Here is a 24,284-nt window from a genome sequence, read left to right on the forward strand (position 1 = left end):
ACCATGCCCGCTAAAACAGTCCGAGGCCAATAGAATTTATTCATAGCTTTAAAAACTGTTTGCCAATTGAAAGACAGCTTTATAATTCAACAATAAAATAATTACTAAGCGCATGGTGTGTGTGTAAGCCACTTGCGCGATACCTGCGGATTGTTGTAATCTCGCTGTTGAGATCGTTCGTAGGCCAATCAATTTTTATTAATGGCTTTTGAAAATTTTGGTCAGTCCTGACTGCATTGAGCTGTATAATTCAACATGAGAGGAAAATTATTGCAAGGTGTGTGGTGTGTATAAGACACTTGCACGGTACCTGTGTATAAGTAGTTGTAATCTCGCTGTTGAGATCCTCGTAGGGCAGCTGGTAGATTTTATTCATAGCTTTTCAAACGTTCGGGCAGTCCTGACTGCATTGAGCTTCCTAATTCAACGATTAAGTAAACTTATTGCAAGGTGTGTGGTTGTGTTATACGTGAGACTAATTTAAGACAAATCCAACGCGTTCTTTTTCAACTGAGAAGCGTAAACTACACCTACCAAGTCTAATAAGGGCAACTTCCAAATAGACGTTATTTGTTGCTATGGTTTCATAATGACCAGTGACCCACAGGGAAGGCCAGGGAGCCTTTGCGCCCCATTTTTGAAAGTCGAAAAACTGATCGGAAAAAAAATATTTCTAGTCTCAAAAAATGATTTCATGCTAAAAGAGCGAAGACTGCCGACACCAAAGTCAAAAAGCCAAAAGTTATTAAAAGTTATTATCTTAGTGCACATATATCTTCACGATCATCTTGCTCAAATAGAATGAATGAAGAAAGAAATCTCAAGCTCGATCTCTTAACCTTTTGCCGACGGCGCTTACGCTTTAGATGACCAAATAAGTTAGTTGATGATTTTTTTATAGCTTTCAATCGGTTGATAAACATCAAAACAATTGAGAAAGATTTAGCTTTAGTTTCTTATTTAGTTTACTGCTTCAGTCGGCGCCATGCATCTAGAATTTCCTAACTAGAATATATAAATTAATTATAATACATTATGTAATCATAAGATTCCAGTGCATTGCCAGTTAGTCGTCCCTTTTTCAGAAAGAATTCAAATAAATGACTATTGCGAGTTTTACTGATACGGCGGCCATCTTGGTTTATAGGATGCCGTGCGGGCAAACATGTTGAGAAAATTTACAAAACATGAGTGGCGGGTTATGTTTTCAAATTATTTGAAGTCTTGGTTTTCGCATATTGTTCCAACTACCACTGAAAAAATTCAATTGGTTTTTTAATGTGCTTCTCATAGAAAAGCGTAAAACTATATATGAAGATACCCTGACAGCCGTGCAGTCTACATATGTTCCAATACTGTTGCCCTCTCGGCATCCCATAATGTCTTAATCATAAATATAGAATTCAAGATGGCCGCCGTATTGGTAAAGAAGGTCTATTCGTTGATGATTAAAACCATTCATGAATTAACCTTTTGGGCACTAGCTTCACATGGTATTGATAAATTGTATTGTATTGTATTACGGTCATCAAATGGTTCGGACATGGTTCTCGGATTCGGTAAGAATGTACCGACTTTAAAAATTTTTTTGCTGTTTTAAATTAACCACAGCGCTGTAGTACCTAATATTATGTTGATTATCTTGTTATTTAGTCAATTTTCATGTTCAATACTGCGCTTTCATTTTAGTCTTTCAATCTAGCTGTCTTTACCTAGATTCTCTGGCTTTCATTTAGACACAAATCCTTTTTTTTTAATATTTGAATTTCGTGTCAACGTGTTATTTTCTTATTGTTGTGATGTGACGTTTCCGATTTTACGCATGCTATATTAAAGATATCTCTCAAAATGCAGTGATTTCTCGAAGATTTGTAGTGAATTTCTTAGCGAACTCTTCGATGCTCGACCCGATAGTCTCGTTTTGATGCTACGCTCATCGAAATGTCGCTGGTTTGTCGGAGTGACGTGCTCAATTGCAATAAGAGCTATTGGACTCCGCGGTCGTGTTTTGTCTCGTCCACGTTTGTTGATAGGTATTCTTAATATACTTTATATCATAACCAGAATGTTTCCTGATAAAATGTTACTTAAAAGTTTGCTGCTTTTCTAAGTTGTTTACGTCAGTGTTATATAAGCATTTGTCAAAATACTTTAAATAAAAGCATTAGCCCCTTTAGACCGATTTTTTCGTTGACTCGGTTTACATGCCCAACAGGCATTAACAGCTATTTATAAAAAGTCGTTGGAGGTCTCGTTGCAGAACTGAATCATTCATCAATCGCCCCTTTCTTCAGTTTCCAGCTGATTTGCTGCATAAAATGACGATGCATATTTTCAAGTTTGCTAAATTATTTTTATGCTAAATAAACATTAGTCGATGATACCACGAAGAAATTAAAAATGCGGTAGCCCATGGAACATGTATTTATTGGCACTTCATATAATATTTTGTTCGACCCAGACCAGACGCCCATCATATAAAAGCTTCCAAGTGTTGGAACGTGTTCTGAAACCATAGCCTAAGGGACGTACTATGAAGCCGTGCAAAAAAGGTTCACTTTGCAGGTGACTGTTATTCGCTATCAAAGAAAATCAGTGTTAGTCGTAAAGATAGTAGAACATATTCGATATCGTGCTGTTGTATCCGGTATACACCAAGATAAAGGTAAACATTTCCCACTCAAACACTACTTGAGATTTGTCTCTGTCAAAAGTTTCAGCTAGGGCTGCTCCTACTCAAACCCCGTGTCCAAGTTCTGACTTGGCGAATTATTCAGAACTACTTTCGGCCAGAAAGAAGAGAGCTAGGAAATCGAACATGACGGGTAGGTGGCAGGATTATCAAGAAATATCAAAAGTTGCGCCTTACTTAATTGAAAGTTGCGCCTTATTTTATTGATGGGGCCGGGAATCAAAGGTGAGGTAGCAATGCTTATCGCCAGTGCACTCTCCTCTCAACTCTGGGCTAACGGGTTCGCTTCTTGGACTTGGGCGCATCACATATGAATAGATTTAGTAAGCTCATTCTAAACTCCAGTATAGTCTACGAGCTAGCAGCCCTACCCGACTTTGATCAGCCCAGAGGTTCTTTCAGGGTATCGATAACATTTGAAGTTCAAAGTTTTATTTTTATCTGGCGAGCTATGGATTCACTAATGATTTCCTTAGTTTTATATCGTGTCAGTACACAGAACACTGTCCCATTAAAACAACAGAAGCCGTGGCATCTCTTAGACCTTCACTCTCCGCGTCACTAGCGAACAAAATTAGGGTGTTATTGTAGAGTTCCATTACGGTGACACGCTACGGTACCAGCTATAGCCACCTACAGCAAACGTGCGGGCTGAAAGGTATATCTTTTTGTCACTCTTCATGAATCAACTTATTGAGGTCTTGATCAATGAAACTAAAAGCAACTAAATGTAATGTCTATTTTCCTTATTATTTCAGAGTTTTAAAAAATGGATTCATAATTGTTAAAACGAATAAGACTCCGACCAATTGTAATGAAGAATAACTGCATGTCTGAATATTGATCATTTGAAAAAATACGTTAAAAAAGGAGAAACTCAATACAAAATTCAACTAGGGACCTTAATAGAACAATCGTTAACAACTAGCTGGCCTATCTAGAATTTGGTTCGTTCGCCTATGGCTAATCAGAAACTGCAATGATTATCGAGCCTTTTAGCAAGGTGAAATGTTAAAAGCCGGATATGCTGTTTTCCCCCCTCGAAATATGAAAAGAAAAAGGAAAAAACATTCTATTGATTTTTAACCATCAGTCTGCAAGTTATTGATATCGTTTTCTTTATCAACTAAAGAATATTTGTCAATGGAAATTTCCTCAGAAGGCGTAATGCATCTTTTATTAGACTGGGATATATTGCTCTTTGAAATACAATGGATTGTTTTTAAGCGCGCAGAGTAATTCCGTTCTCAAGATGAGCTTTTAACCTCACAGAACGTAAATTGTAAAGATATTCCCCAAAATTGTTTGAGGGCAGTTATAGGGATTTCATTGTGTTTTCCATTGCCATTCTCATGATTGCGATGGAATATATTCGTTGATCTTTTTATCGATTCTTACATGAACGCGACGGTAAGTGCTGGACATATTTTACGTTCACTGATTGCAATTTCATTGTTCAAAGGACAACGCTGATATTTGGATTTATCGATCTAACTCGTCACCTCATCCCGTAAAAGCTTTCTCCATCGCGAACCTGACCGGAATCAACACAATTTAGAGTTTGGGCTAAACAGGACAATAGCCAATGACATTGTCTAAATAGAAATATGCACCTTGAACGAGTTTGTCAGACATCTTTCTGAAACTGAGCAATTGAAAAAACCATCTTCAAAGATAAAAGGTGTCAAGATTCAGTATAAGCGCCAGTTAGCGAGACGTTTCAAATCTTTTATCAATGAGCTTTCAGTAACTATGTACATGTATCTGGACAGTTCTCAGGGGATTTACTATCGAGCAAAATGAAATGTCCCATCTGCACTTATCAAAGTGGATTAAGAATCTCTTATGCGTGGTTGTTTCAACAATGATATGAGCCAATGATATCAGTGCCAAAAGTAGTCAAATCCTTTCCAATATTTCCACAAGTGTTGGTGAAAATTACTAAAATAGATATTAAAAAAACTCTTCTCATTTGAATATATGTTGACAGAGTGTAGCCTCAGACCTCCACTAACGACTGTTCTACAAATATAGACGCCAGTTATTTAACAATCATTATTGAATCTAGATTTCTTGTCTCCTTTGTGTGTTCAGATGTTTTGATCCACTTATTTCCTTGCCCCATTATTCAGCTTTAAAAAAAGTTTCATTTTCTGTGTTATCTGACAAAATATCTGAAAGATTATGAAGTTCTGACATTTCAAAATAGACAAAAGGATCGTTTTTCCCCTTGAATCCTGTCGGTATTTGAGGCCATTTTTAACGCAAGGGGCAGTTTCAAGAAAATAGTTCTTTGTTTAGCATTCACTTCTATTTCCACAGTCCTTTGTAAACAAAAGCTAAGAAATGACAAAGTTTATTTGAAGACTGTCGAGGTTTCATAAGTTATTCGAGAAGATTCTTGTGATTTTGACAGTCGCCTTTCATCTTACCATGTTTTTGAGTTGGAACAGGATCGGATCAAACATTCTCATAAAAGACGAAAGTGAGACTCACGACTGATTTGATCATACAAAAACAGACCTCCAAGAACTATGAATTTGAGACTGAAACTCCCGTTTAAAGCTTGGCAATTACCTACCAAGGTAGCTAGTTAATTAATTGGCACGAAAATTCCTTATTAATTAAGCGAAATTTCAAAAGCATAATCTCCAAATCGGGTGAGTGAGTGACTACTTTTGTGTTCGACAACAGCAAGAGGATTAGTGATGATAACTGGACCTCTACATTATTCCAGTTCATGATTCGCATTTTTAATTCAAGTTTTTTTATTATTAGAATGTACAAATCGATATTTCTTCTGCTGCGTATTACTTCATGCTGTTTTCTCATATGATTTTGTTAGTAAGGAACCTTTAGAGTGAGGATCGTGTAGACAGGTGTTGCGTAGGGCTAGTTAATAAAGGAATGGAAAGCTCCCACGATCGTAATTACTGTCACAGGAACAAATCTACTGAATTATAATGCATATTTTTTTTCATCGTCCATTTGAATGTTCCTTTTTGTGCCATACAATGTGCAGTCTCTTATTATATCATACGAACAATTTCAAATTTCTTTCCATTAGCACTTATATGTGAATTGATTTCCCAACCCAATATCTGTAAAACTGTTTCAAATATCACCAATTTTTTATTCTTTTTTTTCCAGGACAATATTGTAATCATCTTGAGAAGATCCTACCATTTCAAGTCTTGATTCTCGCTGGTGGCATTTGCAAACATATCAAAGTTTACAACTTAATATAACTGATCTCCCAGCCCCCAAAATAAATAAGGTACATACAGTGTGGTATCAATAGGAAAAATACGGTTTCCCATTGACTGACCACTAACAAAAGTTTATAGGAAGACAAAAGCGTAGAACCCATAAAAACACTACCGTCACCTAGAGACCTTAACAAGCGGGTGAAACAAAGGGCAAAGCTCGTGTTCTATTGGAGAATATTATTATTAATAAGGCACAAATACAATTCTAAATTGCCTACACTGCTGGGCTATTGACAAATTGAAGAATTGAAAGCGCCGACTATACATTACAAAATTCGACGAGCGTCAAACCTCTGCCTCAGTTCTTTATCTTGACACTGGAGGGAGCTTCCGCACAAGAAGAATTAAAAACTTGGTTCAAAATTTGGAAACTGCCTCTGGCGAGCTAAAATATGGTTAACTGTTCAAAGAATAATGGACCCATGAATGTTACTGGTTCAGGGCAAGTGCCGGGACATGGTTATAATGAAGAAAGGCTGGACCTGCTGTATGATTGCTGCCTTGGTCTTCTAAGTATTTCGATCATGGTAATTAACATCATGGTCCTAATTGTGTTCATCCATAAACCACATCTACGTACCAAGACTAACTGCCTTCTTGCTAGTTTGGCAGTGAGTGACTTGGCAATGGGACTAATTGGGATTCCTTCGTATATCTCTTGCACCGTCACTGGTCTCTCGTCATTATGCATAACCTCTGCTCTAATGTACAGATTTGTAGCAGTATCCACTATGTTCCATATTCTGTTCGTCACTATCGAGCGCTACATCTCTATCATACACCCTATGAGGTACTTGAACATCATCAAAAGGCAGCGTCTCTATGCAGTCATTGCCTTTATCTGGCTATTCTCACTGTTCATCGCTTTCATCCAGCTTTCATGGAACGACGTCAACAACTATTGGCTAATTACCGATAAGAAAATCAAGGGAGGAATCATCTACCACACTTTTGGAGTCATCGTTTGTTTTGTGGTCCCATTTCTTGTGATGGCCTTTATCTATGGACAAATGTTTGCAGCCATCCATCGGCAAGTCCTCGATATTCGTAAACAGCACATTGCAGCAGACTCCAAAAACTTCCGTCCCATCTATACAGAACTTCGGGCCATCTCCGTCTTCGCCACCATGCTAGGAGTCTTTGCTTTTTGCTGGATTACCTGGTACATCTCAATATTCCAAAGCTACATTCAGTTCCATCTGGACATTTCTGAAGTCGGCCACATGATCTTTGACTTTCTGCGATTTTTCACGTCGTTCGTCAACCCTGTATTGTACACATACCTCAAGTACGACTTCAAAAATGCTTTTAAGTCAATGTTCAAGTGCAAGACAAGACTTTATCGAGGAAGCAGCAGCTCTAAAAGTCAAGCTACACAGTTATTCGATACTCAATACTCTATGTACGAGGACACAAAATTTTAGCAAGATATACCACCATTTTTAGGAATTGAAACACACAAAACATTTCTGCGTTTAAAACATAAATATATGTATGTCGATTGTTTTTGCCATCAGATTTATGCATTCACTGAATTATTTATAGACATTTTAATTTTGTGCGCATTTTTTTTCTGTTCTAGTCAGTGTGCGAGTATACATTTACACAAGAAAGCTGTAAACAAAAAAAAAAAAAAAAAAAAAAAAAAAAAAAAAAAGATATTTCAACAAAAAAGAAAAACATAGTTGTCTAAAGGTATTAGAAATTATAATAACGGATATCAGCAAAGCTATTCCATCATTTCTTCTATTAGTCTTTATGAATATATTAATTCTTATTTAAAGCCAAGCTTACTGTAAAGGTTGATTAAGTATAGTCTGCGCCCATACCGATCGGTTAAAGCGTCCACAAAAAGACTAACCAGAAAAGTGCGGACGGCGCGGGGGTGATTAAAAAAAAAAAAAAAAAAAAATTGAAAAACTCGTAAGAGTTGTATGTGAGGGCATACAACAGTGAAGCATTTCATTCTGTTGTACATCAATTTCCAAGTGAAATCTTCTTATGCATCGAATACGATTAAGATAACAGTCACTAGAAATATGTAATGAGCATCAAGCAGTCCAACTTCCAGTTGGTATGCAATGCATTGTGGGGTAACAAGTGAGCAGTTTAAATTTCATATTGTGTTAAGGCTGTTAATATCTACTAACTATGGGATTTGATCTTTCTGAATCAACTTTATATTCTTAGATCATAAACACGCCAAATCTGTATTTCAATTTCTATCCCATATTGTATCGCGTACCAACTGGAAGCTGTAATTTTTGATACTTGTATTGAACCAATTTACCTGTTTTTACAGAAATGCTGTAATTTCTAACTTAGCCTAATTCATAATGATAATCAATATTACTAGAAAACTGTTATTGAAAACTGAGTAGACATTCAGGAAATTTAAAAGATCTTGCTTTATTAATTTACTATGTTCTAGTTATGAAATATCAATCTATGTATGAACTCATTTTAATATGGTACAGTATCTAAAATTAAGTTGCATAGGGTCAATATTCCCATAACTGCGCGGGAAAACAAGAACAAGATGTCTGACCAAAAACAGACAATTATTTCTAGTGCTATAGGTTTCAGTCGCATATGGAAAAGAATAAAGACCCCCTTGAGAGCATTTAAAAATGCTGAAATTTCATTTGCATGACGTCGCGCGTCAGACTGAGCAAACATGTGGGAACCAACTGTTAATTAAACTTTGCTAACGCTCATATTTGATGATTATTCTTAGTGACCACGTATTGGTTGCTATTTACTGTAACTCAGTGTGTATGAGGAAAATAGATATTAATAAAAAGTTAGCAGACAAATAGAAAAAGAGCTATTTGTAGTAATTTTGCTTTGAGTCACTGACCGTAAGAGAAAACGAAAACCGACTTGATTCCAGAATTTGTTTCAGGGTTTCACAAAATATTAACGTCAACTCTATTTTATGCTGGCTGCGCACAACAACAAAGGAAGAAAAAAGACTTTCAACATCAACTTTCTATAAATACGAAAACCCGAGAGAATGCGCAAGTTGTGACTTAAGAGGATCAGAAAACCTACTTAGATCAGCACAGGTCTAGAGGTTTCAATGTGCAATAATAAATGAATGAATGGCTTTATTTATACACACACACTACAAGAGAAATAACATATTAGTGAATAGCTAGAATCATAAATAGAAACAAACATTTTACAGTAAGTATTTACAAATATGGTGTAGATAAGGTGTATGTGAAAGTATCAAAGGTTTTCTATAAATGAGAAAACCCGAGAAAATGCGCAAGTTGTTACTTAAGAGGAAAAGGAAACCGACTTACATGATTCCAGAGGTTATTTCAGGGTTCGACGAAACATTGACGTTGACTTTATATCATTTTGGCTGCGCAAATTATATAGGAACAAATTCTGGGTCAATCAGTCACCGAAATAAATCAACTGTAGTATTGAAAATTTTTAAGAGCATGCGCAAGGCGTGACATGGCATGAAACGTTTCGACAAAGCATTGACGTTCACTGCATGTTAATTATATTCAAGGTCAATCGCCAAACAAACCGCCTTAGTGTCAAAGGTACGAGATTTGTTTTTGGCAAGTCTTTGAACGCATGCGCCGTTATACTGGAAGTCCAAGAAATCCTGGTCTCAAAAAATGGATTATGCCAGAGCCCTCGTTCTTCAACGCAGTCCAGAAGAAACGCAGGCTCTGGGTACGAGATTGTTTTTAAATAAGAAAAGCCGAGAGCATGCGCAAAGTGTGACGTAGAAGGAAACGAAAAGCGACTTAGATGAGTCCAGAGGTTGTTTTAGGGTCTAAAATTGACGTTTACTGTTTATCGTATTGGTTGCGCACGACAATATAGGAAAAATTCAAGGTCAATAGCCGGGGAAAAAAGATTTTTTTAAATAAGAAAAGCCGAGAGTATGCGAAAGTTGTAACATTGACGTGTTCGAAAAACCATTGGCATTAATGTTTACTATATTGGCCGTGCGCAGCAAAATAATTTCAAGGCCAATCACCAAAAGAAAACGCTCATTTCTTACAATAATAAAAAGCGTGAGCATTCGCAAAGAGGTCATGATATAAATGGTTTTCGTGTCTGCATGCATCGTTCACTCCGGGGTTTCTTACTTACAGGTATTCATTGAAAGCTAACTCTTGGAACTAAGCACAGCAAGAGGCATACTTTATAAATTTAGTCAGTGATATTCTTGTGAATATAGAGCAATTTTCGTATGACTAATATATGAAAAAGTCGGTGCCGTGCCTTACCGCGAACGCAATGTCTTCAAGAAGTTTGATTGGCGGATCAGTTTGTTTGTATACTTAGTCTTTTAAGAAAATTTTAATTTTCTCTTCACTATTCGTTTTTGAGTGTCTTGCTTTTAAACTTGAGTATATACCATGCACTCTTGTGTTCTCTTGTTTCTCTTTCGTCCACCTGTCATTACCATCCGTTTATCAACTCAACCTTTCCTTATTTTCTGATGCTTATGTGTTACGTGTTCTTTTATTCCTTTATTATTATAATTATTTTGTCAGTCGGTGGTGTTAATTAACTTCGCGCCAAAAAAGGAACCCCAAGGTACGTGTCTACACATATGGTATGTCCTATATAAATAAAGTGGTCTCAGGCGCTTGTTAGTAGAGCTCATGCAACTAGATATCTTCAGCTGGACACGTCTTATTCCCGCACATCTTATCTTACTGATATATCACATTCTTCGAACACCATTCATTCTATCTTTGATATTGCACAATTAAGTTCAATCTAGGCGATGATGCTCGGGGAAAACGTTAACGATGACCGTCATTTAAAATTTCTTGAAGCACTTGAGTTTAGCCTGCAGTAATCAAAAATGCTTATGTTGAGACCGAGCAATTGTTGTTTGTGAATAAAACATGACATAGAAAAACATAGAAAAACGAGAAAACTGATGTCCTCGGTAATCCAAAATTAGGGAAGTCCAAATGAAACCGCCGAATGGGCCGGAACGAATTAGGGATACTAATGATTGAAGTCAAAAACCAAGCCGGATGACAACCACTATGGATAAAATTATAAGAGAGTTAAGCGGCCCTGTTAGCGTTGAAACTTTTACTGAGATGAAATATGTGTGTATCACGAACAAGTAACACCCCCATGAAACTTGTCTTGCAACGCTGTTTGACATAAGTTTCAGCTTAACTTTTCAACGTGTAACAGGATATTTAGTCACATTGGTCTATAGATATGTGAAGTACTAATGGGAACGCTAATTGGACCTCATTGGCGCCAAGACATGACAATTAGCGCATGCGCATTTGCTCCTTTACTGATCCGTACTAGCCGTTTTAGTATTTTTTTCCAAAAAAAGAGTGCCTTCAAATCATTTTATCTTCACGACTTTTCGTCTTGCTCAATTAAAATAGCATACCAACGCGTCTTCCAGCTTATTTTCTGGACTGCGAGTTTTTTTTGTTTTTTGTTTTCGTTTAGTCGACATCACATTAAATATTAATCTATTATTTGGCTTCTAATCGTTGTTCCTCCCTCAAGGGAGATATAAAATGGTTTCTAATCAGATTACTAATGACATTTTTTCGTTTAAAACTGCTGTGCACCATACAGGTTTATAATAATGACGTAGATAAAAGTTATTAGCGAGTTTTAGATAGACTTTTTTTCTTCCCGCAAGCGGCAAACGTGACCACGTTTTTAACCTTTTTTCCTGTATTTTACTTTACCTATTGCAAACTTTCATATCATAAAAAAATATTCTTTTGTTTTTCTACTACTTGGATATTTTCTCGTTTCTTTTTCAGTAATTTAAAAGAATTTTTCACTGATCAACGGACGTTACACGTTTGCCGTGAACGTCAATCTAAAACTCTCTAATCATATTCAAATGGCCTGGAAACTGAGATGAAGCTGGTATAGGTTTCAGACGCTAATTGGCCTTCAGTATTGAAGAAATACCTATTGCCCAATCATGACCATAGTTAACTTTATTTTGACGCTAAAATATTACTTAAATTTATAAACTTAAATGTTTCTAGGTATAAACATATACTTTGGTAATGACAGAAAGATCAAAGACCGATTTCTTATTCACGTAAAAGTGAGATCATTCGATATTTAATAAGAAAATCTATAGGATTTCGACAGAACTTCTAGATCAGAAGGCACTATGTTTGTCCGCGCGCGCGGTAATAAAATGCAATTACGAAGCAGCCAAGGTTAATTTGATTCAACGGTTAGCATTCGACCGAGAGGAGATCTAGAATTTCAACACCTCCAAAAAACGTCTAATATATCTTCATGTTAAATAATATTCTTTCTTAAAAGTAATTTGAAGATTTTTTTTCCTTTCAGTTATCGCCTGTCTTTTTGAATCTTTACCTTTTTTAATAAATAAGTAGGGAGGTAATCAATGGCTTTTAGGATTAAAGTAATAGTCAGTTCACTTTGTTCTAACGCGGAAATTAGGAAAAAATGAGCGCAATTAAGGGACCTTCAATTTCATTTTTAGAGGATAGAAATCCTCAATTAGCATAGTAAAATGAATCTAAACTAAAATCACATCAAAGCGAATTGAATATAAATTCTTATTTGATGTTTTAAAAGCTAAAACACCAATTTGGTCAATAGATGTTGATCAAAGGTAAAATCCAGTCGTAAATCACAACTATTTCATTTGGTAAAGTATTTCTGAAAATATCGAAAAACCGTTTATCTATGCGGTTTTGGTCTACTAACCATTTGGCTTTTCCCTGACCTAAAAAAAAATCGCCAACGTCAAACTCGATATCATCTTCTACAATCAACTGTTGATATTATAATTTATAATTTATTTTGATATTATATTTATTTTCACTATAGCAATAACATAAATTGGAAGGGCTGACTTACTTGAATGGTGTTCTTGTATTTTCCAACTGAGAGAGAAAAACCGATAAAGTAGTCGTTCCAAGGTGAGTTTCATCAAGGTACAGCAGCGTACAACTTAAAGTTGCGCTAATCCAGTCCACGAATACAAGCTTACACCTGATTCCAATGACTGAAGACTGTAGTTATGAGCACACGATCGCGATAACGAATGTTAAATAAACAAAGGTAATCTGACTGCGCGCCGCATAATGAGAATTTCAAAATAGGTCTCAGTAAATTAAACGAAACTCGTAAGCAGTAAAGTCATTTGGAAAACTGGTTGTTCTAGGTCTATAATAATCGCCAACTTGTAACAACCAATAGCGCTAGCATGCTAGAGTACATGTCATGTAACCGTGAAAAATTGCACAAATTAGTAAGTTCAGTAGTCTCCTAAGCAGCCGCTATTAGTGTTGTCACTCCCCTAAGTAGCTACTTAGGGGAGAGAGAGTGGCGTGACGACACTAATAGCGGCTGCGTATGAGACTAGTAAATTCAGTAGACCTCGGTAGACCGTATACCTACAAAACTTTGAACTAATTTGTACAAATTTTAGCTAACTTTTCACGGATATGGGTATGCGCTCTACCATTACGGATTTTGACGTCACAGCATGTTTATCGTGTTGTTTTCTTTGTGTCGTCATTCTGTCCCCCTCAAGCGACCATAATGACAGTCATTTATTTGGAGTACTAGTTAGATTTTTAAAAAGCGCGACTATCTTCAAAATTTGTTCTTTACTATTACCCATGCTGCGTGATTTTTTTTGAAACTGTTGAGTTTTTTTCTCACACGGATAAATCGTAATCATCATTTTTTCCTTCCGCTTTTTAAATACTAACAAGAAGACCTCATTGGACGACTCGTTAATTAAATCAATACATCAATGCTATTAATATTAAATTGTTAATCATATTACCGCACTGCTGCATATATAGATGACAGCAAGTCGCGCGTAGGGAAAAGGAATGCCTCCTTTGACAATCATGGGTCATACTAGAGATTCAAGAAATCTAGACATCTAGAAAATATTGAGATCCCTAAAGTTTAATAATAATTATGAAATTGATATTGTACAATATCGCCAGGGCACGGGTTTAAATCCCGTTCAAGACTCGGAATTTTTTCTGAGTCTTTCAATTTGCAGCTCCATAATAAGTTGCTTCATATACTGCGAGGATCAGCTCAATTTGATACATTACGACCGCAGTACAAATATATATTTCACATATATTCACATACACAATTATATAATCGTAGTACGTTGATTCAGAGACATTCTAGCGATCACCGCGTGGAGGTCTGGGTCTAGTCCCTGGTTTTCCCGGTTTACAGGCCTGGTTACAATTTACAAAATGGCGGCGAAGAAGAAGTGAGTTTGGTTTGTTAAATATTTGATTAAAAGTTGTTTTAAAAACCCCAAATATCATTATGGAGAGACGAAAAAGAGAAAGATCAAGGTCTCCTGTAGATTCTAAGGAGCATTACAGAGAAAAATATTCCAGAGAGCGGTATAACGATAGATATGGAAGGTAAAAAAATATTGTGTAAAAGTCAAAGTTATGAAGCTCTTATAAAGCTTAGCTTGCTTTCTTTGCTTTTTATGGTTATTTTTTTAAAAAGGAAGGACACAGATCATAAAAGAGGCGATACTAAAACCTCATTGCATGACAGAGGAGAGCGAGAACATAAAAATGAACCACGAGAAAGAGATAGAAGAGAACACAGACATGAAAGACTTAATCAGCCAAGGAGAGAAGAACACGAAGAACGAAGCAGATATAGTGATCAGAGGAATACGAATCGACGAGAGAATGAAAGAACAACAAGGCCAGATAGAGACAGAAGTCGAGAGAGCATCACCCACAGGAATGACGAGCAAAGAGAAGAACAAAGAAGGGATAGAAGACATGATTTTAGAGGAGACAGAGTAAGATTTACCTAAAGATTTACTGTTAATCTGAGTCATTGACTTTGAGTCATGACTTATGATTACATGGGCGTAATATCTTGCCATTTCAGACCATGTGTCATTTTCTTGAAGATAACATTCTTCGTTTGCAATAGACGTCATAGCCGCATGTTGGAAGAATTTGACAAAAGATTTTTCAATGAATTCTTTTGTTATATCTTCCAACATGCCAGACATCCCTTTTGTTATTGTGCTCTCTTGGGATTGATTGCAAACCAAGAATTGTTTGTTTGAGTTGTATCCATATTCATGTGTCTTCTCATGTGCAACTGGTAAACAAAGAAAAAATACTCTAGGGAATGACACATGGTCTGAAATGTGCAAACAGTGGATCACGACTATTGACTGTATGTGGACACTCTGGAGTTGTTTATATATTCTTGGGGTGCAGGTTAGGTCATAGCTGCCATGTTGTCCAGTTGACTATGCAAAGCATTACTCATTAGCTTCTCTTGTTAGATCAACCAACATTGTTTCATTTTTATTCATGTCTCAAGGGATATTTCATTGACATGGTTGCACTCCAAGAATTCTTTGGGGACAACTAAATGACTTAAAATCCCATGAGATATAAATAACAATGAAACAGCTGACATGTTGGTTGATGTTACAAGAGAAGCTAATGAGGATCCTTTGTTGTTGTTTACTAATGGTGGCTATGACGTAACATGCACCCCAAAGATAGACTCCCTATACTCAACAATGGACCTCTTTACCTTGGTATGCCCATTTCAGAAAACATGAAATTCCCCTGAGAATTACTTTTATGATGAACATTTATAAATATTTACATTTAAACAAATCAAGTCCCAAGAGTGGCATCTCGTCTGATATGTGCACAACGGAAAATGAAGGTAAAGAGGTCAATTTTCCCTACTGGCAGAGCGTATTTTCCTTTTGTTTTGGTGGAGTGAGAAAAATAGACTCTGCCGATGTAGAACATTATACTTGTTGCACCTGTGTGGCATAACTTAGCAACACTGTCATGATATTGACAGCCGCTCTCGTCAAACAACGTTTGGTGCCACGGTGTGTTGCATTTGCTCATGCGCACTACATGTACCCGGTTAAGAACTGGTTTTAAAACCGGTTTCATTCGTCCACGTGGACAGCAGTGTATCAAAGGAAACTCTCTACATCGGCAGAGTCTCCCTCCTACCCACCTTAAAGAAGGGAGAGAAAGAGGAGAGATTCTGCTAGCAGGGAAAGGTCAATTTGGATGGTGATGATGACTTTTGCAAAGGGAATCTCTTATCTTGTATCTTTATGGTAAGCAGGATGAAGGTGAAGAGCACAGAGGACAAAGACGACCAGGTTTCCATGGAAGACAAAGAGGTAATGTATATCTCCTTTTCTAACTAATCTTATATTGTAAAAATATAATAATGATACATTCAATTCAAAAAACGTTGTCGTCGACTGGCTCAAGCCTACGCGACTGGACCGAAAGGAATATGGGTAAAAACCACTGAAGCGGTTAAATATTCGTTCTGAATTAATCGTTCCCGCTAGTAATAAGATGATAATGGCGAGAAACAATCCATCAAATGCATGTCTTCAGGTTTAGGGAAAGAAAAACAAAGTAGTTATGATTCAGTTCACAATTCCGAAAATATGAAGGCATTAAAAAAACGTATCTTTCAACACTTCCCGCTCGCCTACAAAGGTTCGTGCTTTAAACCAGGCATAACTAGTCAGATAAAATTATGGAGTCAACTGGGTTTCAATGATTACTACCCAGAGTTCCTTTCGGTCCAGTCGTGTAGGCTTGAGTTGGTCGACGACAACATTTTTTGAATTGACTGTGTTTATTTTCTTCTATAGCACTATTTCCAAAAAGATAATGAATTACACAATATAGATTTTGCACCATCACATGCCCACACATATAATACAGCTTGGGCTGCCTGTGGTTAGCGTTTGAACACCATGTTGCGTGTTGTTGGGACTCATTGGACATTGTTGGATGTTGCTGGGTGAAGTTTGAAACACGTCAAACTTTTGAGCAAACAAGTCCCAACATTACTTTTGCTTTACATTCATTGAGGCGTAGCCCAAAAATGTTGCATTCTCGCATGCTGTCCAACAAAATTGTGCAGTACTGCATGTTGTATCCATGGAGATTTCAAACAAGCAAACAAACACAAAACACACAAGTTGAACTGGAAAAGACTTGATAATAGTAAGAATGTTAAAGAAATATTATTTTGTAAGTCATTTGCAACATTTCTAATTCCTTTAGTGTCTTCATTCATGAAAAATCAAAAATCCTGAAGTGTCTTCAACTCTTTGACAATGATATTGAAGTATCCTTTCTTGTTTCCGCATCTCATCCATCTGGTTTTTCCACGACACACTTTTGAGTACTGTTTTCGCTAGGACTTCATTTACAACCATAACTGCTATTCATTTTTTACTTGTTTTTTGAAGGCAGCCATGATAAGTTTAAGCAAATGGTGGATAATGCCCATCCTGTTGGGACTTGTTGGGACTGTTTGAACACAATCGCCAACATTATCCAACAATTGCCAACAATGTTGGGTGTTGTTGCGTGCGTTTGCACAGGCCTTAATAATTTTAGTTACTGTTAATTTTCTTCCACTTTATACCTTAAAGGGCGTAGAAGAGAAAGTGATAATGAGCCAGATGATTCTTCAAGGTAAAACAAATGTTTGTTGCTATAATGATTGTTGTTCAGCTTTTTTTATTCTTAATTAGAATTTTTTTTAACTTTTTGATTTTTTTTAAATAGCAAAAAATATAGTTATTTACAATTTAGGCTATCCAGCTATAGAAATGAAATGATTTTGCTCCTTGTTTTGACCAAATTGAGCAGCAGTTGGACAACAAATGTGTTGTGCAACCTCATTGTAATGATATTGTAGAATTAAACAGTGTATGTAAAGAAATATTTTTTTTGCAAAGGGTAGTGATGGCTTCTACTTTCAACATTTTTTTTAGTTTTTACTTCATTATAAAAAATGTTTTCTAAGGATGGAGTGGTAATGTAGACAATATTAACCTCTTAACTTTCAATGAATGGTATTGCCTGCCAAGTTGCACTACCTTATCGCCTAAATTAATACACCTCATAGATACAAAGTAATACATGTAACTGACAATACTTGTATGATTTTAAAATAGATATGGTCAACCTGCTGGAGAGCAAGGTACGAATGAAGCTGCTGTCGAGGCCGAGAAGCCTAATTTTGGTCTCTCTGGTAAACTAACTGAATATACAAACACATACAAAGTAAGTGAAGTTTTTTTAGTTGAACTAAGGGTCTTGAAAATGACCTCAATTACTGTTGGTGCTTCTATTTTTGTATCTTCATTATAAAAGCAAAATGCATCCATCTCATTGTCACAGACTTTACCATAAGTCACATAAGACCTTACAGTGCAACTACTGTAACTCAGGGCCACTTTGACCAGTTGGACAAGAGAACCAATTAAAATTGTAGAAAGAAAACAATGCATTCCAACTTTGGGTAGTCGAGCCAATCAGAAACATAAACTGCACTAAAATTGTAATTTGACCCTCATGTTACGTGTAAAGGGAACTAGATAGTCATCTACATTTTCTCAAAGATATGTAGAAAGGTTATTGTTTTCTGCTGCTTTCTGATTGGCTCCACTACCCAAAATTGGAATGTACTGTTTTTCTTCTTCTATAATTTGATTGGTTCTTGCTGTCTAAGTGGCACCGGTTATATTATGAAGACAAAACATGTTACTGTGAAATGCTCCATACTATGGCCACCCAACTTATTTTTTACTAGTTAGCCAATCAGACTGAGAGAATTTATACATTTGCAAGGGAACTTACTTAGCATGACCATTGGTCCCTTTGCTAACACTGGATACTCAAGTCCTTTAATAATTGATGGAAACAATCGGAGGGAAAGGATTCAACAGCATTGGTAAAAACATTCGTTGAGTAGCCATTGTATGGTGCATCATGCTGTAACCTGTTAGTAAGCATGGCTTCTATAGTTTGGGCTTCCTTCCCTCCTTTCCTTTAATTTTTTCACTTATTAAAAAAATTTGCCTTTTTGTTTAAGGGTGTTGTTATAAAATACAATGAACCACCTGAGGGTAGGAAACCAAAAACAAGATGGCGATTATATCCTTTTAAGGGAGAGGAAGGACTTCGTAAGTATTCATCACACCACAGGCAACCCAAATATAGGAAATGCTTGATAGTAATAGGCCATTTGCACATGATAATCACATGATTGTTACTGGATAGCAAAAAACATTGGGCTGCCTTTATTGAATTTATATCCAAAATTTTTTTCAAAACAATTTTCTTCCCTTACACTATATAAGAAACTTTTGATTTCAAAATCTAAAAGTTTGTTTGCCATCCATCAGAGCCTTTCCCAAGGGACCTTTGGCTGAATTGATTTGTTATCAAAGCGATAAATCAGCATGTGATTGTTTGTTGCAAATGGCCTATTATAATCATTATTTTAATCCCTTATGTCTGAAACAATATTTATTCAGAACTTTTTTCCGAGTGAATGAGGTGACCATTCAGCAGGATATTCCCTTTTTTAATTCACAGCTGTCCTGTACATTCACAGACAGAGTGCATATCTTTTAGGAAGACAAAGACATGTAAGTTCACAACAGTACTGTTTATATTGATGTTTCTTTCAAAGCCCAGCAAATTGGGCTAATAGTGTGGAAGCAGTGCGATGTTGCGAAGGGGAAGATCGTACCTATGCAATAATGTGTGCAAAATCGCAGAAAGTAAAAATGGTTTAAAATGTTAAAGGTTCGAAGTCCTGTGTGTTTCAATCTTGCATTGTGTCTTTAAATTAATGGCATCATGGAGCAGAAAGGGTTTTGTGCCTAAACCAATCAAAATGCACAAAATCATCCACTATCACAGCACAGATCAGGACTTTGGAAAAGGATCCAGTGCGACACTTTTCCTGTTTCTAGATATCCATCTCCTCTGTACTTGTTCTTTTTTTAAGAAATAATCTTTTCTTTTCTTTTCTCCGGAGGGGGCTGGAGGAATTAGGGGGGGGGGGGGAGGGGGGCAATTAAGGGGGGCATCACATATTTACAAGTGGAAAAAGGGGCGCACTAATTTTTTCTGGTAATAACCTTTCATTTTTGTTCCTATTTTTAGTAAGTTATAGGGGGGGGGGGGGGGGGGCATTTTCAAATTTCAAAACTAAGCTGGGTGGGCTAGCAAATTGGTGGGCTAGCAAATCGAGCACATATGCTAACAGCTACGTATTCCTCCGGCACCTTCCCCCTTCTAAAAAATGAATGCTCTCTAACTGGTAACTTTTTATTTTTGTTTCTCTCAGATAGCAGATATTCCAATAGATCACCCATCCTGTTCCAAGCAGCACGCAGTATTACAGTACAGACTGGCGAACTACGACAGAGCGGATGGGACGTCAGGGCGTAAAGTTAAGTAAGTCCACCTATAGTATATACGGTACGGTACATGCCTGGTTCTCTTCCTATTTCCCATGTCCTGATCACAAGAGACGCAGGCCATTTTCATATTTACTAGACCCAGACTATTAGATATAAGCGTCAGGGTTTTTGGCTTTCGTCAATCAAATTTACGCTGAATTTCTAATTTTCTTTTTTTCTCTGATGGAACGGGACTAACGTCCATATTAGTACAAGGTTTTTTTCACTGTGTTTAAGTTTCCTTCTGTTCTATTGTTGTATTCAACACACTGGTCTTTAAACACTAGTTACAATCAGATTCCAATAATCTGGTTACACTGTAGAGATAATATTTTGATCGATGAAAGCCAAAATCCGTCTTCTTTGGTTCCGGTGTATCTGCCTCGTTCTCTATTCACGTCTAGAGGACAAGAAGTAGTAACCAGATCCAAATCATCCAGATCATCTACCTCATTCCTGTCCTAAATTTTCTAATGCTTAAAGTCCCTATTGCCTCTGACAATTCCGATCCACTGGGGTAGGTTCCTGTGTTAGAAACTTTTTTGATCATTTTCTGATGTGTTTTATTCTAGGCCATATATCATCGATCTTGAATCTGCCAATGGGACATTCCTCAATAACCAGAAGATTGATCCGCGGAGATACTACGAGCTTAAAGAACGGGTAAGCTTGATGGACGTAACCGTACTTTGCATGCGCGGCAAATGTTCGTGCATACTTAATCTGCTCCATCAACATACACTGACAAAAACACACCGTGCTACCATGCACGACATTGATAAGTTAAAGCGCTGAAAAACTTGCATGACAGCAGAAGAGAGGTTGAAATAGTGGTGAAGATAATTGTGACTGATACCTGCCTTGCGGCATACTGTAAGTTTCAGGTCAGTTCTACGTTTATCGAATTATGTTACATGATACACGTAAAAATTTGTCCCACAGCGTCGCTAGTAAAACACAAATTCCAGCCAACAATTTCACCAGTTTAATAATCTTCCAGTCAGATTTTTGTATGGTTAGGGAACACTCGTTGATCAGCCTACTTCTTTCAACATTAAAGACATTATTATTTTTTCCTCAGGATGTACTCAAATTTGGATTCAGTTCACGTGAGTATGTTATACTTCACGAAAGGAGTTCAAACATAGCTGAAGAAGATACAGGAAATACAGGTGAAGGAGCAGGAAGTAGCAGTGATGCTAGCAGTGATGCAAGCCCTGAATAACCAATCACTGGAGCTTAGAGACTTATTCCTTTTCGAGCCCCCTGTGGCAATCCTGGTTGAGAGAAACTGGGTCAAAAGTAATGTTTTCCCATTTCAGATCGCATGTTATTTTCTTTAAGAATAAGATTCTTTGTTAGCTGTATCCATGTTCATGTGTCTTCTCGTGGACAACCATTAAACAAAGAAATCATACTCTAGGGAATGACACATGTTTTGAAATGGGGAAACATTATTCCTAAGCCAAAAAGATCTAACAATTGTTCTCTTAATCTTTGTACATAGCCAGTTTTAAGGTAGGTCAGTTTTAAGGGCCCTTTAAAACGTGTCCAAATCTAACTCCAAGAAAAACACATTCCATCGTTGCTTGACAGTGACTAGATGCATCGAACCTCATGAAAATTAAAATAAATGTTATTGGTTATTTTCGTGCGACCCACATAATGCCTCGCGCTCCAGGTATACGCAAATGACAACGTATGGAAACTTTAAAATTCAGAAAGAAAAACGAAAAGGATTTTTGAAATAAAATGTCGAATTATTGCCATAAGAAGTTATCAGTTCAGACAGAAGTCTGTTTTAAAGAATGATAATAACAAACCTCCTCTTTGAGTGCAGACAATATATCCATGAAAAATTATCAAAACTTATCAGTGCGCAATTTCGACTTTTTCATGTGTTTTGACTTCCTAGAGCGTGTGGGTCTTGGGAAAATGACAACTTACTTACAATGAATAGGACGTTTGCATGATGGCGTCATTTGACTCCCACTACCATAATGTTTCGCGAATTTTCTTTCTTATTCAAATTTGTATTCCCTCATGAGAATAGTAAGACAGTTTGTGCTAATTAACTGAACAAAAGAAAGTGTGCAAGGGAGTCTGGTAGTAGAGGTCAGTGAGGCCATCATGCAAACGTCCTATTCTCTCGCATAGAAATACATTTACATCCCTATGTTCACCTTTATTTCATAACCTTTTTATAATTAAGTGTATATTTGCTATAATGTTTTGTATTATTAAACATTTTCATTGAAGTGGGGCCAATATTTTTTCTTTTAAAGCCATTTAGAAAACAATGATGTAGAGTTTCATTGAAATCCCCTATAGACAGACAGATCAGACAGGAGGAAAGACGGAAAGAAAGGAAAGGGAAGAAAAGAAAAAAGAAAAAGGCAAAAGTGAGAAAGAAAAAATGAACGAATTAAAAGAGGAATGAATGAATGAAAAAATGAAATAGAGAAACTTGTGAAAACTTTTTACTTCATAGTAGTGCCAAGGTATTTGCAATATTATACTCTCTGTACTTTCAATGGCCAAATTCATTGAAAGTTGCTCTGTTGTTTGCTGCAGAGACAGACAAGTAGGGGAGAGGAACGTTTACGCTGAATGCATTTTATATACGGATCTAGTGACTTCGTTTGCTTTAATATCTTATTTAAGATCATGTTATTACGGAAAAAGAGGTATTTATATAGAGACATTTTGTTGTTCACGCTTTCAACCTTTTGATACATGTGTTTGTACAAGGCAAATCCAAACCCAAAATCAAACTGCCTTTGGCGGACAATGTAACGATTTGACGCCAGGTGTGTTAGATGCACAGAATATATTGTTAGTATATGATGTACAGTGTATTTGATATGTTAGATGCGCAGGGTACAGTGAGTATTAAATACCCTGTGCACTCTACGTGTATTGGATACACTGCGCACATCAGGTGTGTTACAGGGTATATTCTTAGTATATGATGCACAGTGTATTTAATATGTTAGATGCGCAGGGTACAGTGAGTATTAAATACCCTGTGCTCTCTAAATGCATTAGATACACTGCACAAACCAGGTTTGTTAGATTGACAGGGTATATTGTTAGTATATGATGCACATTGTATTTGATATGTTAGATGTGCAGGGTACAGTGAGTATTAAATACCCCGTGCAATCTACATGTATTAGATACACTACGCACACCAGGTGTGTTAGATGCACAGGGTATATTGTTATTTTATGATGCACAGTGTATTTGATATGTTAGATGAGCAGCGTACAGTGAGTATTAAATACCCCGTGCACTCTACGTATATTAGATCACACTGCGCACACCAGGTGTGTTAGATGCACAGGGTATATTGTTAGTATATGATGCACAGTGTATTTGATATGTTAGATGCGCAGGGTACAGTGAGTATTAGATACCCCGTGCACTCTACGTGTATTAGATACACTGCGCACACCAGGTTTGTTAGATGCACAGGGTATAATGTTAGTATATGATGCACAGTGTATTTGAAGGAATAGTACTGCTCGGTCACGACACGGTCACGGTACGACTTGTGCTTACATGATTTGCTCTAGATACATACGTTTCATGATAAGACTAATAAAAAATGCATGCCATCGTATTTGGTAGATATAGAGTCTTCTATTACTTTAATAAAGTTGTATTTTTATGGTCTAAATTTCGTCTTTTGGATTCGATGTTAGAGCTGGCCCATTGTAAGGCCTTGATATCTGGGAGGGGGAGTGGGGGAGGGGATGGGAGCCAAATGTCGCATATAATGTCATTTTGCGAGTGTATATGACTGATTGTGTTTGGTTCAAATTGACTGGACTTGGGACCCGACTCCACCCTGCCCCAGAGTGATTTTGCTTGGTCCGTGAAACAAGATTGGATCAGTAAGAGACTAACAGTGAAAGTAAAACAAAAGGAAACAATGGAATTAGTGTATACTATGTATGCTAAATATTCTTTCACGGGCCAAGTAAAAACACTCCATTGTATT

The 24,284-nt window shown here is 36.7% G+C and overlaps 2 protein-coding genes across 16 annotated transcripts in view; both read left to right on the top strand.

Moving 5' to 3' along the window:
• Positions 1–24,284, top strand: part of LOC116305884 (histamine H2 receptor) — a 73,993-nt gene that overhangs the window by 39,517 nt on the left and 10,192 nt on the right. For 11 of the 14 annotated variants that reach the window (XM_031715871.2, XM_031715869.2, XM_031715868.2 and 8 more), the window contains one exon: positions 5,843–8,785. The exons of 1 other annotated variant lie outside the window; for it this stretch is intronic. In XM_031715871.2, coding sequence (XP_031571731.2) covers positions 6,354–7,385 — 1,032 coding nt within the window. In that variant the 5' untranslated portion in view covers positions 5,843–6,353 and the 3' untranslated portion in view covers positions 7,386–8,785. Of the gene's footprint in view, positions 1–5,842; positions 8,786–24,284 lie in introns of those variants that run through there. 2 more of the 14 variants (XM_089040357.1, XM_089040358.1) reach the window with 1 other exon arrangement.
• LOC116305896 (putative serine/threonine-protein kinase DDB_G0280133) lies at positions 14,225–23,960 on the top strand. Of its 2 annotated transcripts, none has more exons than XM_089040506.1 (10): positions 14,225–14,393; positions 14,485–14,791; positions 16,108–16,168; positions 17,450–17,492; positions 17,978–18,086; positions 18,898–18,988; positions 19,404–19,456; positions 20,164–20,273; positions 20,851–20,941; positions 21,360–23,960. In XM_089040506.1, the coding sequence occupies exons 1-10, from the start codon at positions 14,293–14,295 to the stop codon at positions 21,501–21,503; spliced, it is 1,110 nt and encodes a 369-aa protein (XP_088896632.1). In that variant the 5' UTR covers positions 14,225–14,292; the 3' UTR covers positions 21,504–23,960. The 2 variants fall into 2 exon arrangements, with proteins under 2 accessions (XP_088896632.1, XP_088896634.1); XM_089040508.1 differs by having other exon boundaries at positions 16,111–16,168.

Source organism: Actinia tenebrosa, unplaced genomic scaffold (genome assembly GCF_029948245.1).
Source record: "Actinia tenebrosa isolate PJP-AT-01 unplaced genomic scaffold, QUT_ActTen_1.0 PGA_scaffold7__59_contigs__length_16204524, whole genome shotgun sequence".
Taxonomy (NCBI): domain Eukaryota; kingdom Metazoa; phylum Cnidaria; class Anthozoa; order Actiniaria; family Actiniidae; genus Actinia; species Actinia tenebrosa.

Bases quoted from the DNA above. Each gene is read 5' to 3' on its own strand.
- LOC116305896 (XM_089040506.1), top strand. From the start codon at position 14,293: ATGGAGAGACGAAAAAGAGAAAGATCAAGGTCTCCTGTAGATTCTAAG. The intron at 14,792-16,107 runs GTAAGATTTACC...CTTTATGGTAAG, and splicing joins ATGATTTTAGAGGAGACAGA to CAGGATGAAGGTGAAGAGCA. The intron at 18,087-18,897 runs GTAAGTGAAGTT...TTTTTGTTTAAG, and splicing joins AATATACAAACACATACAAA to GGTGTTGTTATAAAATACAA.